Source organism: Sceloporus occidentalis, unplaced genomic scaffold, assembly GCF_023333645.1.
Source record: "Sceloporus occidentalis isolate IW3139 unplaced genomic scaffold, rSceOcc1.0.p SCAF_106, whole genome shotgun sequence".
NCBI lineage: Eukaryota > Metazoa > Chordata > Lepidosauria > Squamata > Phrynosomatidae > Sceloporus > Sceloporus occidentalis.
The window spans coordinates 1,761,214-1,779,466 of NW_028317086.1; the positions used below are offsets into that span (position 1 = coordinate 1,761,214).

The window sequence follows — 18,253 nt, forward strand, 5'->3', positions numbered from 1 at the left end:
TTTCTATTTTTATCAGTCACTTCAATGATGATTGTTTAGATTATTACACCCTTTCAAGGTGAAACCAAGGTTAAAAACAGCTTGACGTTTATAGTTGAGCTGCGGTGAAACTTCACCGATATAAGTATATAGGGGGCTCCAGGTAGCCAGAGCCAGAGAGTTTCTAGCTATGCATTTTACTGCTATGGCACAAGCGTAAAAATATGATGTTATTAGCAGGGAGGGGTTGTAATAGTTGTATGATTGAGAGTTATCCCCTCGCCTAAAGGTATTAAAGAATGTAAAGCTTGTATTGAATGCAGTGGAGTATGATGGGCCACTGGTCAAAAACATGAGCAGAAGGTGGGATGGAACCTCTTACTAGGTACAGGTGTTTGCAATGGGGCCCGTGCCTCTAGAGGGCCCCTGGATGACCCCTGCAACCCCTTGTTCTCGTCTCTTCATGTCAATTTAAAATAGTTTTGAAAGGGCTCTTCTGACCTGGACTGCACTGGGTGAGAACAGCCAGATAGCAAGCTGTAGGAGCAGTGAGAGGTAAGCAGAGGTGGGAGGGAGGTGGGAATATGTATATGTGTTTGTATATATGTTTGTTTATATGTTTGTGAACATGGATGTACACTTGTGTGTGAGCATGGATTGGAAACTGTTTGTGGGCACACTTGTGTGTGTGTGTGTGTGTGAGCACGGATGTGCAGTTGTGTAAATATGTGAGCATGGATGTGCATTTGTGTGTGCATGGACGTGTACGTTTGGTGAGATGGAGTGTGTGTTAGAATGAATGTGTAGGTGTGTGTTAATGAGTATGAGTAAGTGTGTGTAATTTGTGAAAGCGTGTTTACATATGTATGCCAGAGTTTATGTTGGAGGGGGCAATAAAGGCACAGACAAGTTGTTTGGGGGCAATGATGGCACAGACCAATTGTTGAAGTTGGGAGGCCCCGGGGCAATTGGCAATTGGAAACTGCCTTGGGTCTAGTATGAATCACAACCTCTTGTTTTGGCTGTTCTATGAGACTGTAACAGATTAAAGCACAATGGGCTTAATCATGTTGGGGAGAAGAGCACTTGGGCATCTAGTCCAGCATTAAAAAAAAGCTTTCTAGCTCTGTTAGAAACACAGTATTTATGGTGCTCAATTAAATGTTAGCTGGATGATTAAAGCTGTAGATCCTAACATTTTGCTCACTGCTCCTAATGTGTTTATATATATATATATATACTGTATATAGATATAGATATATATTTATATATACTGTATATATATATATATATATATATATATATATATATATATATACCAACTGTGGTGTTGATTCTATAAAGTACTTAGAGTTTGCATTTACAACATCAAAATGAGAACAATGTATATAACATATAACATCAGCAGCATTTTCTTCATCAGTGCAACAAAGTGCCAGGGCCACCTTGTTATCCCCAGTCCTGTAGTATATATATATATATATATATATATATATATATATATATGCGACTAAATAATGTAAGAAAATGATGTGATATATTTTTATACTTTCATTTATAAACATATTTTTGCTGTTTATATGAAATATTATTATAATAATATAAACAAAGGGCAAATAGATCCCAAAGTTGGGCGTTTTAAGAGTTTCTCGGGCACTAGAAAGCAGTCATTCTATATGCAAAATACTTCTGTTTAAATAGTGTTCAGATTTCACCCCTAACTAGAGACTTATGTAAATGTACACAATAGGGCTGTATTATGATTATTGCAGCTATGCTTTAACAATGTCGCGTATCCACACTATGTATGCAAATAAACATAGGTTAATGCATTTGATCCTGGTAGTGACAATGTAATTCAAATCCCATTAAGTTGAACATCAGTAATCATACAGAAAGAAATGTCTGCGTGCATGGGTTTAGCTAAAGGGCTCCAGGAATTAGAACTGATTAGCAATGGAATGGTCAATAAAAGTTTTCTATGGATTGCTGGGGAGACAAAACCACTTACAAACTGCACTAAAATATTTTTATTTATGATGCCAATTGTATTTATATGAAGCACTTATGGACTACAAATTAGTTTTTTTGTTTAAAATCTATTAATCACACCAGCCATACACAAAATATCCAGACCACATTTTTTCAAGAGCACTTAGATGTCAGCTGACAATGATGGGCTTGGCTGATTTACTTTAGAAGCTCTTGAATCCAGCTCATTAAGAAAGCTCATTGCTTTTTGTGATTTTATTTCAATGTTTATTTCATCATAGGACATATCCATTTTTAATATATCAGAATGGCATTGGGAGCACATTTTTTGCACAGTGGTTGGCCTTTACTTTTAAATTTTGGTGTGCAAGACTTACGTTTTCCTGGACTGGTATGTTTGAATATGATAGCGTGAAGGAATGAAAAGATTAAATAAAAACTTGACTTGGAAATTCGGCGCACCTTATGTTTAATGCTGTAGGCATACGTGTACAAAGTAGTGGTTAAAATACAAGCGGCTGTTATTCTTGTAATGTAGTATAGACCGTACATTACTATAGAGGTCTACTCGAAGGGATGTGGTCTCACCTTAGTACCCACCTTAGTCATAAGCCAGTCTTAAATGTTCATTTGCAACTAGCTATTCAATGTTGTAGCTATTGACTCGATTAAGCATTGCTAAAGTGTAGAAGTTCCATCTTTTCAATTGTGTGAAGAAATGTTACTGAAATCTCAGAGCCACCGCTTTCCCTATACAATATAATTATTTTATCTATACAATAGTATTGCTTGCACTATAAAAAAGTGTAGTTGTCAAATTATGTCATTGACTAAACTGGTTGGGAAGAAGTTTTACCATAAATTGGAAACATTATCAGATACACATAATTAGAATAGTGGAAACAAGCGTTAACACTACTTCTTTTATGTTAGAATTTGTTGCATGTGTAATTCATTGATATTGTAACACCTTGAAACCCATTGTGGTCTATTCAATAGAGAGGAAGAGCTTGTAGGAGAGTTGTGGTTGCTCCTCACTTAACTTTTTATTATAAAGGCTCAACCCCAGTAAGCTTCTGCTGCTGGAAGAGCTTGGCTGGCCCTGTGTAATGCATAGTTAAATCAGTGAGCTTTTTCTAGTCCAATTAGCCATTTAATTATACAGGGCCAGCACAGGCCTTCTTACAGAAGAAACCTGACAGGAAGTTGGCCCCTCATTTCATAAGTGGATCAATAACTTTAAGATGATATGGTTGTATCATGTGTTCCGTTAAATTCAATTGCACATACAAATTTATTGAAAAGGTAAAAACACAAAAAACTTTTTTAAAGAGGCAGTAACGGCCATTTTTTAAGATTACAACTTTTATAATTTTTTTTTTTTTCTTATTGACCATTTACTCCCTGTTGGTGTTATTGAATTTTAATGTTGTTTGACCTGATTTGCTTGGATAATTTAAGTGTTTGGTATCATTGCAAGTGTTTAGTTGAAAAATACCAATTCATTTTGAATTGACAAATGTCCTATTTATATGAACTTTAACACCCTTCGAGGTTATATTGCATAACTTTCCAGGATTCCAGTGCATCCTGGCATGGGTCTGCAGTTTGTAGGGGTGGGTCTGGTGTTTCACTAGTTTAAAGTTAAGTTATTAATGATGTAGTAAAGCTATTCATTAAAAAATTTTAAGCATTTTACCCTGGTCATACTTTAGATACCAAGGACAATGGCACAGAACATAGCAGTAATTGGGGCTGGAATCAGTGGTCTTGCGGCTCTTAAATGTAGCTTAGAAGTTGGTAATCGGACTGTTTGCTTTGAAAAAGGTGATGACGTGGGTGGACTATGGAATTTCATGGTAAGCAGTTTTATATGAACTTTATCAAATTTTAACTAGCAAATGTGTGTTTTCTGTCTTTGCTGTACTGTAAAGATTAGTGTAATTTGACCTACCATGGTACAAAGCTGACATACAACTCATTTTCCCTCTATTTAGAGAAATTGAAAAATAAATATAGATATATAGATGCCAGAGAGAGATATGTGTGTACGTAGGTACAGAGTGGATACAATGATGTAGAGACCGCAAATCACACCTGCTAACAAAAAAAAATGGCACAATACGAACAGTTATATATCTGGGTCAATTTATTGCCCTCAATGAGAGGCATTTGCATTAATTTTTATGTTTTCTACTGTTATATATATGTTATTGTGGTGCTTAGGCCTTGGCTATATCAATAGCCACTGTGATACATTCATGGATCCTGAAGAGTGGCTGTCCCTCCTAAAGAATGGCACTGGCAGTTAGAGGAGATGAAAGCAGAGGCCTTTCAAATGCTCCATTGACATAAAAAAAAAAAAAAATGTGCATAAAAGAATGAAAGTGAAAACACAAGTAATAGCTTAAACAACATTATCGGCTATGGTTAAAGAGAGAAAAAAATTACCCATACCAATGCTTTCACCTATTTATAAAATATGGCAGGATCTTCATCAAGGTACAGAATGGTTCCATGAATAATGTGACAGAATGACCTGTCATACAAGGCCCCAAGGTAGTCAGAGATGGATCCAGCCTGGCTGCCAAACAAAGATTGCACAATGGAGTTCCTGCCATCTTTGACTACATTGGGGCCTTGTATGACAGGTCATTCTGTCACAAATAATATAATAATTCTGTCATTATCGGCTTATTGTGCTTAAATATATACTTATGTACAGTACCTTTTTTATAAATTTCGGCAAGATTTGTAACATTTGAACTTTTACTGAATCACTTCACAAATATATTTTCTTTATTTACAAACAGGACCATGCAGAGGATGGAAGAGCAAGTATCTACCGTTCTGTATTCACTAATGCTTGCAAAGTAATGATGTGTTATCCTGATTTTCCAATACCAGATGAGTACCCTAATTTCATGCATAACAAAGTCTTTCAGGATTACTTGCGCCTCTATGCTAAATATTTTGACCTGCTGAGGCACATCCAATTTAAGGTACGTAGAAACATAGAATTCGGGTGCAGATCCAAACAGTGGCATCTCCAGTAATTATATTAAGGGGACAGGGACAAAAGTTGGGGGCAATTATAAAATATACATGTATGCACACAAATTATTTGCAAAAACATCTTATAAATTAACAAAATTCTGATAAATTTACTGCTCTCTGCACATGGTCTTCCACTAATTCTACGATGCTCCTCTGCTCAGGCTGCCTATCGTTGACCAAAATTCCAGCACAGGCAAAGCATGCAGAGTCTTTTATGTGGCCAGTGATGTTAGGTGCAGCATGAAAGAGAGCAAAAATCAAACTGCATCTCCACAGTGGCCACACGTCATAAAAAGTTGCTGGGTGAAGTTCATAAGCACCTTCATGAGCAAGTGTTTTGTATAAACTTAATAGGACATTAGGGACAATTGGATGGTAGAGTAGCCTTTGGCGCTCCAGGGGTTGTATGCTACAATCCCCATTATCCATGAGTAGGTGTTACTTCATATCAATATACAGTCAGCCAGACATAGACATGATACAGTGTAGCTCATAGTAAGCCTGACATATGTGGTACAGCATAAATCCCAATATTATATATTGAGCCAGTACTGCATAACTTCCATCATTGTATATGATCATTATTATATATTGAGCAAGACAATGACAGCGGTACAACATAACTAACATCTTTATATAGCAAGCCAGACCCTGATTATGTAACAGCATAACTCCCATAATTGTATGCTGAGTCTGATGGTGGTACACCACAACTCCCATCATTATTTAGTAACAGACACTGGTACAGCATGACTATTGTTATTTAATAAGCCAGACACTTAGGGTGGCACAGAATAATGCCCATCATTATATAATCAATCAGACATGCAGTTGTACAGCATAACTCCCATTGTTATATAGCAAGCCAGAACGACAGTAGTACAGCATAACTCATATAATTATACAGTGATTCTGACACAAAAAGTGGTACCGCATGACTCCTATCATTATACAGTGATGTAGACACTGAGGGTGGCACAGCTTGACTCCCATCACTATATACTGAGCCAGGCACTGATAATGGTACACCATCACTATATACTGAGCTAAATTTTGGTGGTATAGGATAACTCTTATCACTAAAAATGTGTCAGGCAAATAGCTGTGCAGCATACTGCAGCTAAGAACTACCCTATCTATGATGCTCAACAAATATCACAAAAGTCTTTTGGCTGGCTGGGCATCATTGGGTCTCGCTTGCTCTTACACTCTTTTTCAATGTCTTCCTACCTTCTTAGCCGACTGCTTCCATATCCTTGTCTCCGCTTCTACTCTTGCCGGTGCTACTGCTTCTTTATTTTTTTTCTTAATCCGCTTCTCCAGGGTATCAACTCTGTTGACCAGGCCGCAAAAGGGCAGAGCCTCCGGTCACACCCACCCCCCAAATGGAGGAAAAAGAGGCAGTTCACCTGGGGTGTGCTGTGACCGTTTTGGGGGCAGTACTCCAAGAAGCCAGAATATTGCCGATAGATTTGCGGAGGAATAGAAGTGTTTCTGTATCTCTCTTTCTCCGCAAATCTGCATTATTCTGGGGGCTTCTCATTTTTTGTTCAAGTTGCCAGAAAGATTATCATCCTCACTGTGAAGCATGGTGTTTTGGGGTTGTGTGAGCTCTAAAGGCACAGGGAATCTTGTAAAAATTTATGGCAAGATGAATGCGGCATTTTATTAGAAAATACTGGCACATGGGACGCACGACAATGACCCTAAGCACAAGGCCAAGTTGACCCTACAGTGGTTACAGCAGAAAAAGGGTGAAGGTTCTGGAGTGGCCATCACAGTCTCTTGACCTTAATATCATCAAGTCACTCTGGGGAGGTCTCAAATGTGCAGTTCATTCAAGACAAACAAAAACTTTGCATGACCTGGGGCATTTTGCCATGACGAATGGGCCCAGGGCCGGACTAGGAATGAAAACCACCATGTATTGTATCGCGTGGTCGAGCTCTTGTGCCCACACGCCACACCCCTTGCACACGCCTATCTCAGCCACACTATTTACCATACAAATAGCTCTAAATCATTCTTTTTAACCCCTTAAGGACAATGGGCGGTCCCTAAACCCATTAAAAACAATGCATTAAGGGGTTAAAACTATATTAACCCCTTCAATCCCAGGGGTTTTTGGTACCTCAAAGCCCAGAGCAATTTTGCCATTTTTGGGGTATGTTGGTTTAGCGATGATTCTCTTTTCCTGTGAATAGTGTACCCATATAAACTATATATCGTTTTTTCAAGGAGAGATAGAGCTTTCGTTTGATACCATAGTTGGATGATTAGCTGGAAATTTAGAATGAGAAATTTAGTAAAAACTAGCGAAGATTAGAAAATTAAACTAATTTTTTTTTACATTTTCCCTCTGAATCCTCACAAAATTAGGTAAAGTGATGGAAACTCCCCTCCAAGTTTATTAATTCAGGTGTCCTGATTTCAGAAATACCTAATTTATATAGATTTTCCAGACTTTCCCAGCACCAGGGAGCGTTCTATTAGGTGTATAATTTTTATGCCTATGGCTTAACGGGTTTGGGGGTTGTGAACGGGGGCAGGAGGGTTATACTGGCTAGATGTTATGCTAGGGCAATGGGAAGTAAGGTTTTTTAATAATTTTTTTTTAATCTTTTTTTATATATTTTTTTTTACATTTTTTTTTATTTTAATTTTTTTACATTTTTTTTTATTTTTTATATATTATTTTTACACAGAAATGGTTAGAGGTCCTCCTAGGGACCTCCTGAACATGCCAGTGATGTCACAATGACATCACAGCCCACATTATAATTTTTTTTAGTATTATTTATATTATTATTTTAATGATTTTTTTAATATTATTTTTAAATGGACTAACGTTTTTTTTTTTTCAGCTTTTCTGTTACAGGCCGGGAGGGGGAGTGAGAGAGATGGTTTCTCACTCCCCTCCCCGCGATCCCCCTGCACCGATCACACTGTGATCTCTATGCAGGTCCTCACAGACCTGCATAGAGATCGCAGCGTCTCTGTGCCTCATCGGAGGGCAGGATATCCCCGCAGGGGATATCCTGTCCTCCGATGACCTTCCGGGTTACGTCAGCAGTGACGTAACCCGGAAGGGAATGCCTGATCGCGCGTTTGCAGCTGCGCGGTCGCGCGATCGGGCAGTTTACCGGTAACAGCTTACCGGCTTTCATGCCGGAAGCTGTTACGGGCAATCGGACCGCAGAAAGCCGGCAAAGCCGGCTTCTGCTGTCAGTGGGGAGTCCAGGCTGTCAAACGACAGCCTGGTCTCCCGTGCAGCGGCAGGGATGTGTCCCTGACGCTGCACGAAGGGCTGGACGTACCGGGACGTCCATAGGGGTTTCTTTGTGGGCGTTTTTTGGACGTCCCGGTACGTCTATAGGGGAACTAAGGGGTTAAATTGTTCCTTTACGATAACAGAATACCAAGTTATTATTAAAATTCCAGAACCAAAAGAGTTAAAAGGTCCAAATAAGTACCTGGGAATGAGATAGAATGTGATGGGATTGGGAATAATCAGTACATGATACACGGGACACCTCAAGCCACAATTTAGTGCCATTGATCCTTTTCAATAATATATGCAGAGTGATATAGAGCAAATAACCCAAAACCTTTACTTTTCGTCTCACTGATCTCTGGGCCTAGAAAGTTTTGTCCTCTGAAGTGACTACAAATTCAGGAGGGTGTTTTATCTCTGGATAAGTAAAAATTAAATAGTTCTGTTTATTCCCACAGAAAGTAAAGTTCCAGGAAACAGATAACCAAATACACACAGGGCAGGCTCTGCCACACCAGCACACACACACGGACAGGCTCTGCGACACCCAAACACACACAGTCTCTGCCACACCGACACCCATACACGCACACCAGGACAGGCTCTGCCACACTGAAGCATAAAAAAATGATTTTCTACACTGCTTTGTCATTAACTGCCCCTTTTGCATTTATGACCCCACAACCTTGTATATTTGATTTATGTGATGCCCCATCCAACCCCCTCCTTTCTGTAATGATGCCTCCACCCCTTTTGTATTGGTTAATATGATGCCCAACCACCTTCTTGTCTATTGACCTTCCATGTGTATTACCCCCCCAGCCATTCACACACACCTGTTTATATTTATTTTGTAATGCCATAACCCAGCCACCCCTCTTGAAAATGGGTCCGCTTTCCTATAACCCCTAACTATTTTTTTGGTAATATTTCTTTTTTTCTTTTTCCCTGCTCTGCTCCAATGCGATGTCCCTCTGCTTGCCACGAGGAACACCTTTTGTGAGCCTGCCCCCCCTTGGATGTCATCTATTCAAAGTGGCCACCTGGCCGCGAAGTTCCAAGCAGCCGTCGTGCAGCTGTAAGACCGCCTCCATCAGCCGCTTTGAATGTGGTCTGCCAGCCTACGGACCGGCCGTCCCGGTTTCCTGGTGGGCCAGTCCATCCCTGAATGGGCCTCTATACCACCTGCAAGAATTTGGGGCCTCATAGACAACTATAACAAAAAACTGCACACTGTCATTGATGCTAAAGGGGACAATACACAGTATTAAGAACTAAGAGTATGCAGACTTTTGAACAGGGATCGTTTCATTTTTTATTTCTTTCTATTATAACCTACAGTTGCATATGAATCCCATAAGAAATAAAAGAAATGTGTTTTGCCTGCTCACTCGTGATTTCCTTAATAAATGGTACATTTATTACTAATTCTCCAAGGGTATGTAAACTTTTCATCACAACTGTATCTATTTTTCCCTTCATTATTAACATAAGAAAAAATGGATCTAGCCATATTGGTACAATATAAGTTACTTGGTAACAATAGATTTTTTTTATTATTATTAAAAACTTTAAAATACTATGCATCTTGGTTAATATTTTGTTTTCTCCATTCTCCATTTTAGACAGCTGTAGTTAGTGTGAAAAAATGCCCAGATTTTCAGGAAACGGGCAAATGGGAAGTTGTTACAGAATGCAATGGGAAACAGAAATCAACCATCTTTGATGCAGTGCTTGTGTGCACTGGCCATCATGTGTATCCAAACCTTCCTCTGCAGTCCTTTCCTGGTAGGTTTCCATTACTCTTTTATTGCCAGGAACTATTTCATAGTGCATACATCACATACTACAACATTTAAAAATTTGAATGTTCTTTCTAAGTGAAAAATTGCATGTAACCCCCCCCCCCTTCTGCAAAAATACATTGCTCCTATAATAACGCATTACAGGGCATAAAGCTGGACAGTTTAACCAGGATGATAAGCAAACTTTAATACATTTTATTTTCCAACTTAAAGGGGTTCAGTGTAAATACCATAACTGAACCCAGAATATGACTTGCTTACATGTTTGTTGTACATTTTATGAAAATATTGCCCTATGTGATTTATCACATACTCCACATCCTGATAAAACTTTTAGTAGATAGTTATGTCTTTTATCATTAAATAAATGAGATGTTCTTTCAAACTCATTTTCCAAATCAACTTAATTTAATCAACTATGTATATTTTTTCTCGTAACCTATCAGATAAAATCATTTCTGTGCTTCTACTTCCTCCATCATGCAAAGCTATAGCTCTTACTTTACTTAACAGAAAAAAAACCCATAAAGAAACTACTGGGATGATCCGTAAGCTTCACAAGGTCATTATGCATCCATGAGGTTTTCTATCCATAATTTAGCTATTCCGCTAGGAATGATTAGATCCAACTGGCAATAATAGAAAAAGCACACAATTTTTTTTTTTACTTGCTGACGTGGAGCCAAGGAGGAACTGTCAGAAAAAAAGTTGGTGAACTTAAAATAACAAGGACAGAAAAGCAACATATACTGTATACAAGAACTAAAAATGTATACTACAATATTATTGTATTTAGAATTTATATTTTTTTCATTCTAGGCATTGAAAAGTTTAAAGGACAATACATGCATAATCGAGATTATAAGGAGCCATCAGGCTATGTTGGAAAGCGGGTACTAGTAGTAGGATTAGGCAATTCTGGAGCCGATATTTCTGTTGACCTCAGTCGTACTGCTGAAAAGGTATGCAACATAACAGATAAATGTATTTTTTGGATCAAAATGATCCATATTATGCTTAAGAGGTAAGTCAACAGGAACATATGCAAAATACACAGTCCTGTATGTAATAATTAGACTTGTGCGTTCGTATTTGGGAGAACATGAAAACAAACACGTTGTTTAAGCCGAATAATGAACAAACTAATGTGCGTCTTTGTTTATCCTACTCTATAGAACCAAATGTCATATAGATATACTTGGCCAGCCTATTGGTTAAGACAAAATCCCTAAATATCTCCCAGCTAACCTCCGTGGTCCCTTCCCCCATACAAGTCGCTCTAGCCTTTCAACCAGCTGCCCTTCATTGGTTGATGCCAAACAAGCCCCCTGCCAGCAACCAATAGAGTTGCTCTTATGGCTCTTTGAATCCTGGCACAATCCTGCAGATTCCTGTATTAACCCCTGCTATACTACGGAAGACTTAGGCTAGAAACTTGGTACAAAACAAATATGACCATGCTGGCCACCCACAAAACACAATGTGTGTTAGCTGTTGACTCTCTGTAGTACAGGGTACTTATACGCTTAAGTCTACTGCCGCGCCCAGGAAAAACTGCATTCTTGGTAAATGTCCCGTGTGCTTTATAGGAAATTAAGCCTTTTATCTGTATCCCCTCTAAGCTATCGGCAAAGTCTGTATAGAAATTGGATTACAATACTGGTATTCCAACTCTGATGCCAGAGTGTCTGGTTCAAGATACCATAACCGTGACAAAGGAGACAAATTAAATCATGCAGTTCAAACCTCTTTATTCCATTGATGAAACAGATTTATACTTTTTATTCAGACATCTGTCCTAATCCTCACCTAAAGGAATTTATTAACATAAACAATGTAGATAGACTAGTCCTAACTTGTGACACCTGCCTTTCACATGTTTTTCCCCTTCTCTTTTTCTGCCTACAAAGTTACTTTTTCCCTTACTCCCAAAAAAATCTATAGCCAGTAATACCAAACGTATAGCTTTCCTCCTGCACACTCCTTGCTGCTTGTTTCTCCCTTGCTGGGTGCCTGAACATGGCATGCATTCCTGGCACACAGTGTCAGTGAGAGAAGATCATTGCAGGTGCTGAAAGGGGACCACTTCATGGGACAAGTGAGAGGTATTAGCCTTTCACCACTCCCAATGTTCAGGAACATTTGCCCTGCAGATAATATAGCCTTGCATAGGGGACATTACACTGTTGGACAACAGTGTGTGTATACAGTGTATGTATGTATGTATATATAATACATACCCACACACGAATATTTGTGTGGGGGCGCACTGCACCTCTCACTCCCACAACATCATTGCAGCATCTTTTCGTTGGGACGCTGTTCGGAAAGTAATGTCATGGCGAAACTGAATTGCCGATTGCAGCAGCCCCGCAGCGGTATCCGTCCCGTTCTATTGCAGAGTGCATTTTTGGAGGGCTTAAGTCTGATTGTAAGTTATGTAGTTTTGTATAGTATTTATCCTTTAGATGTTGGAACACTTCTCCTGTAGAAAAGACATTTAAGTAAAGTCTCTGAATGACTGCAATTACAGGTACCTGTATTTCTTTTTCTCGCATTGATGGTCATGTTATCATTGTGTTGTATCACTCTGTGCTATGTCCAGTCTTATGCTTACCTTTATATTTATCTAGTCAGTTACAACCACTCTGTATTAGCTGGTGGTCCCACTCCGTCATTCGATTTAGTCCTCTTGTCTAGTCATTTGTTACTGTAACTTGGGGGAGTTTGTATTCAGGGGAGGTTAGGAGGCAGCTTTTACTCTTATGCAAGAAGTTTCAAGTCCTTTAGGTCATCTCATAGGTATTTTGGCTCTGTTTGTTAGCCAGCTGCCCACCCCATGCAAGATTCCCCTCTTCTTCAGAGGTTATGTCCCTTGAATTAGGAGTTCATGCCTCATTTCACTATTAGCTAGGCCGTCACACTTCTGCTCTATTGCAGAGCCTGTTTTGTTTTTTTAGGTAATCCCAGGTTGTATGTCCAGGCGCATGATAGTACCCATGTCCAGGCGCATGATAGTACCCTAATGAGGCACCTTTCTATCATTTGTAGACATGTTGTATCTGTCAGACCAAGAAGACAGGTTCTCGCTTCCCTGTTCACCTGCTTCAGATATCACAGCCTCCCCATCGCTCGGAGCTTGAAATATTCCTAAACTGATAGCCAAATTATTAAAGGACAACTGTGAGGGAAAAAATTATTCTTTAAATTCTATTAACATCAAATCTGTTGTAAAACTTTAATACAAGGTTATATGAAATACCCTTTTTTTCCAGCTCCAACCCTCTCCATACAGCCTGCTGTGCCCATCCATATTGAGTTATATGTCTCTGACGAAGATGCGCGTCCCCGTCTGTTTGACTTTTTGCTCATGTGAGGCGGCAATTTTGGTTACTGGCTATAGAATTACAATGAGTTGCGGTGGCCATTTTGGTTATTTTGCACAGGGCTGTTAAATAGTCGTACACAGAGCCTGGGCTCAAACTCATCTGCTCAACTATTCAAATATAACAAAGTAACTTTACCATAAAGCAGCAGCAACTGGGAATATCTCTTGTTTGTTTAACAGTAAAACTTCCCTAAACACATTTATTTAATGAATAAAACAAGTCCTTGAGGTGCAACATGGGTGCAGGTGCAATTTATGGAGGTGCAACATGGGTGCTTCCGCATCTTCTTCCACATCTGCATCTTCTCTCTTCGTCCACCTTGCCGTGGACATAACCAGGCAACTTCTCTCAAAATGGTGGAGCTGTAGTGACATCATCTCCCTGATCCTCCAATTGGGGAGAGGACATCAACGCAAGTGTCGTCATTTTGCACTCACGTGACATGAGGGCAACATGGTGGTGCTTGCAGTGGAGGAGGACGTCACCACAGCGCGTTATGTTCCCAGAGATTCAAGAGAAGAAAGAAGATTAAGGATTGAAGGGAGAAGATGCAGAGGTGGTCGGCAAAGATATTTTTAGAGAATGAGAGACTGAACAAGAGAGAAATGTGCAAGAATAAATGTGGACCCACAAATGTCAGGCAGAAATTCAGAACTTTTAGCTTTGTTGTCGTTTGATTCTTGGGGCTCTGGTCTTGTCTTCAGAGCTTCCTACGAATTGCTGAATTTACCAGAATTCGGTAAATTTGCAATTCTTACAAATCCGAATGCACAAGTCTAAAGAATACCACTCATACGAAATATCTTAGTCTCCAAGCAATTTGATATGAGGAACACACGCCATGATTTGGAAGTGGTTGCAAATTATCTGAAACCTGGCAAATGAACATGGTGAGTTTTCATGGCTGCATGTTGAGCAAGCCCTGTCCTAAAATAATTTTCCGAGTCTATGTAAATGACAAATGCTTTTGGTTCAAAAAATGTCATATTTTCTGGATGTTTTTCAGGTATGGCTCAGCACAAGAAGTGGGTCTTGGATTATGAGCAGAGTTTGGGATAATGGATATCCCTGGGACATGGTTTACTTGACTCGCTACCAATCCTTCCTAAATAAATTCCTTCCAAGAGCCCTATCTGACTGGTTGTATGAAAGAATGATGGAAAAAAGGTTCAGTCATAAAAACTATGGTCTGGTGCCGCTGAACAAGTATGTTTCCTGTGATAAATTGTTATAACAAAGGTCTGCTGTAGAAAAGTTTAGTGGCATGCCAATGGATGCGTGGGAAAGCAGTTTTGCCTGTGATTTTATGGGTACCTGTATAGTTATGCATATATAATATATCTGTATTATAAAAAATGTATAGGGTAGTCAGACATGTAAAATGCAATTTGATATGGAAACACAGAACTTGATGGTAAGTAGGAACAATTCAGCCCATCTGGTCTGCCCGCTTTTTCTGATGTAAAGACCTCAAACCTTTCATTAGTGGTTGGTCTTGTCTTAGATTCATAATAGTCCATGTATATTTTAATTCTTATTGTTTTAACCCTTTACAGCTTCTACTGGGAGACGGTTCCATTTATCTACCACTCTCTCAGTAAACCATACAATGATACGACACAACAATGATACAACGTTATACAACCGCTTTAATTGGGTAGTTTTTACATCTTTTTTTTTTTTTTTAGTAATTTAACATGCACACCATGTACAAAAACATTTAGGGACTTCTCAAACAGGCTATTGACCATACAGTAACCATGAGTGCCATGTCTAGTCATATGGTAAACCAATATTTCCCAGTAATAAATCAGGTTGGGTTGTGCGGCTTGATATTCACGCTTTAAAAATAAAAACAACAAAAGGAATAAAGGTTTTTTCTCTCTTCCAATCAAGGAGTCTAAGGAAGGAGCCTGTATTCAATGATGAAATAGCGACCTGTATTACCTGCGGTACTGTCATTGTAAAACCCAATATCAAAAAATTTACTGAAACCTCTGCTGTGTTTGAGGATGGGACCATCATCGACAACGTAGACGTAGTTATATTTGCCACTGGTTACAGCTACGCGTATCCATTCATGGATGACTCCATTGTGAAGAATAATAAAAATAAAGTGTCTCTCTACAAAGGAGTATTTCCTCCAAAACTTGAAAAGCCTACACTTGCTGTCATTGGACTAGTCCAGTCTCTAGGAGGAATTCCACCAACCTCTGATGTTCAGGCTCGTTGGGCTGTCAGAGTTATCAAGGGTGAGATACCATTAAATGAAACAACTAAATGACTGAGGTTCAATACAAATTAGATGTTCTAAATTAGTGATTGTACAGTATTTATCAAAAATTTAACATGATCTTAGAATAATGTTATAAAACTTTTTATAGCTGAAGAAATGTTGCCAAAAATGATAATCTCACCAAAGTTAAACACAGTTTCTGCTAAAACCATATACCATGTGAATTGTACATTGGATTGGATTAAATCTGAATTTACTTACATTTACATTTTACATTTGTAAAGGAGGCATGAGATGTGTTTTCCCCTGAGTGCTAGATGTTTTTCAGTTTTAGGAATTCTTGGGATACCATAAATATGGTTAGAACATCCTAGAGATATATGCAAAACAATATTGACAATATCAATCTTCTGTGTGCAATTCGCCTTGCAATACAAAAAATGAGTAACAGTGAATGGCAACATGTTATTTTTAAAGGAGAATGCAAACTTCCATCTAAGGAAACAATGACCAAAGAACTAGACGAAGAGGAAGGCAAAAAAAAGAACTGGTGAGCTTAAAGTTATACTCCTGACACCTGTTCTTAGTGTGTATTCATTCTTTTTCTTACTCCTCAAGTATTTCCAAATACCCTTGTGCTTTAACCACAAAATTTTATATATATAATATGTGCAGTAGCCCTTGTATCAATTGAACAAACACATTCAACTGCTTTTTTTAGTTCATCTTGAAATAAAGTTTTTCACTTTTTTTTTTTTTTTTTTTTTTCCCCAAAAGGTTTGGTCGGGGTGAGACTTTGTCAACAGATTATGTCACCTACATGGATGAACTGAGTTCATACATTGGTTGCAAACCCAACCTTCCTATTCTTTTTCTTACGGATCCCATGTTGGCATGGCAGGTCCTCTTCGGACCATGTAGCCCTTACCAGTTTCGATTGACGGGCCCTGGAAAATGGGATGGTGCAAGAAATGCTATTTTAAATCAGTGGGACCAAACAATTCAGGCCACGAAAACTCGTGTGTTGTCTTCAGACGCGGAGTCCTCCCCTTTTACTACATTAATGAAGTTGCTCTTTATTCCTCTGCTCCTGTTTGCTGTCTTTCTGGCATGGCCATAACTGATTTGCAATTTGGGGGTTTTGTATATCCAAATATTCTTATTACTGCAACTAAAATAGAATGGTCTGTTCACTAGAAATGCTATACTAGTTGCCATAGTGATAACACTTTCTGTACAAACCTCCATGGTTTTTAATTTTATAATGAGTGCTTTTAAACACATAATTTACAATTTTATATTGATGTGATGCTTAGACTATTTTATTAACAGTTATACATTCTTTACTGGCTTATACAAGATTTAGAGTCTGATTTTGTTACTTTTTATTTTGTCAGGCCTAACAGGAATGTGAGACCACAGACTTTTATTATTCAATATATTAAAACCTGCATTTATTAATATAGTTTTCTGTTAATTTGCAAGTTTTTTTTGTTTGTTTTTAACCCAGTGTGTATTTTAGAATACAGTGGCCATGGGTTTTTTTCTTTTCTTTTCAATACAGTTAACATACATTAAATGAGTGCTCCCTTCCTGCTTTTTCTATCTTACCTACATAACGTGTACCCATTTAACTGCCCAGCCGTGTGTCTCATCCCACCATGTTTCCGTAATGCCTATTATGTCATATTGCTTAGTGTATGCTATTGCTTCTAGTTCCCCCATTTAGACTCCTTGCATTAGTGAGCATACATTTAATGTTATCATGGGTCTCTTGTGTTTTATGTGTGTTATTATTACATACCTCCTCTGTTCTGATCTTGCCCCTCCCACCATTTCTGTCCCCCAGTATTCAAACATTATCCATTGTCACAAAAATATTAGGCTATTCCTCTGCTATAGAGAATGTGGCTAGAAACATCACACTGCATTGAGAGTGCTCTTCCTTATCCAGAAAAAAAAAATCTACAAAGAAAAATTCATGCCCACTCCACCAATTGCATTATGTTTTTGTCTACCATCGATCCAAATGAGTAGAACACCCCCCCCACATCCCATTATAAAAAGTAGTATACAACTGATCAGCCATAACATTATGACCACTGACAGGTGAAGAGAATAACACTAATAATCTTATCATAGCACCTGTCAGTGGGTAAGATACATCAGGTCACAAGTGAACATTTCGTCCTCAAAGATGATGGCTAGACAACCGGGTCGGAGCCTCTCCAAAAGTGGTCCAAGGAAGGTAAAGCAGTGAACTGGCGACGGGGTCATGGTCGGCCAAGGCTCATTGATGCATGTTGGAGGTAAAGGCTGGCCCGTGTGGTCAAATCGAACAGATGGGCTACTGTAGATCAATTTGCTGAAAAAAATGCTGGTTTTGATAGAAAGGTGTCAGAACGCACAGTGCATCACAGTTTGTTGCGCATGGGGCTGCGTAGCCGCTCACCAGTCAGGGTACCCATGCTGACCCCTGTCTACTGCTGAAATCACCTACAATGGGCACATGAGCCTAAAC

At 38.8% G+C, this 18,253-nt stretch overlaps 1 protein-coding gene across 1 annotated transcript; it reads left to right on the forward strand.

Moving 5' to 3' along the window:
* The first annotated feature begins 3,692 nt into the window (after nucleotides 1-3,692).
* Nucleotides 3,693-16,852, forward strand: LOC149283329 (flavin-containing monooxygenase 3-like). The gene is made up of 8 exons (XM_089497709.1): nucleotides 3,693-3,830; nucleotides 4,785-4,973; nucleotides 9,928-10,090; nucleotides 10,927-11,069; nucleotides 14,503-14,702; nucleotides 15,393-15,748; nucleotides 16,210-16,282; nucleotides 16,510-16,852. The coding sequence occupies exons 1-8, from the start codon at nucleotides 3,699-3,701 to the stop codon at nucleotides 16,850-16,852; spliced, it is 1,599 nt and encodes a 532-aa protein (XP_089353835.1). The 5' UTR covers nucleotides 3,693-3,698.
* Nucleotides 16,853-18,253: the final 1,401 nt, after the last annotated feature.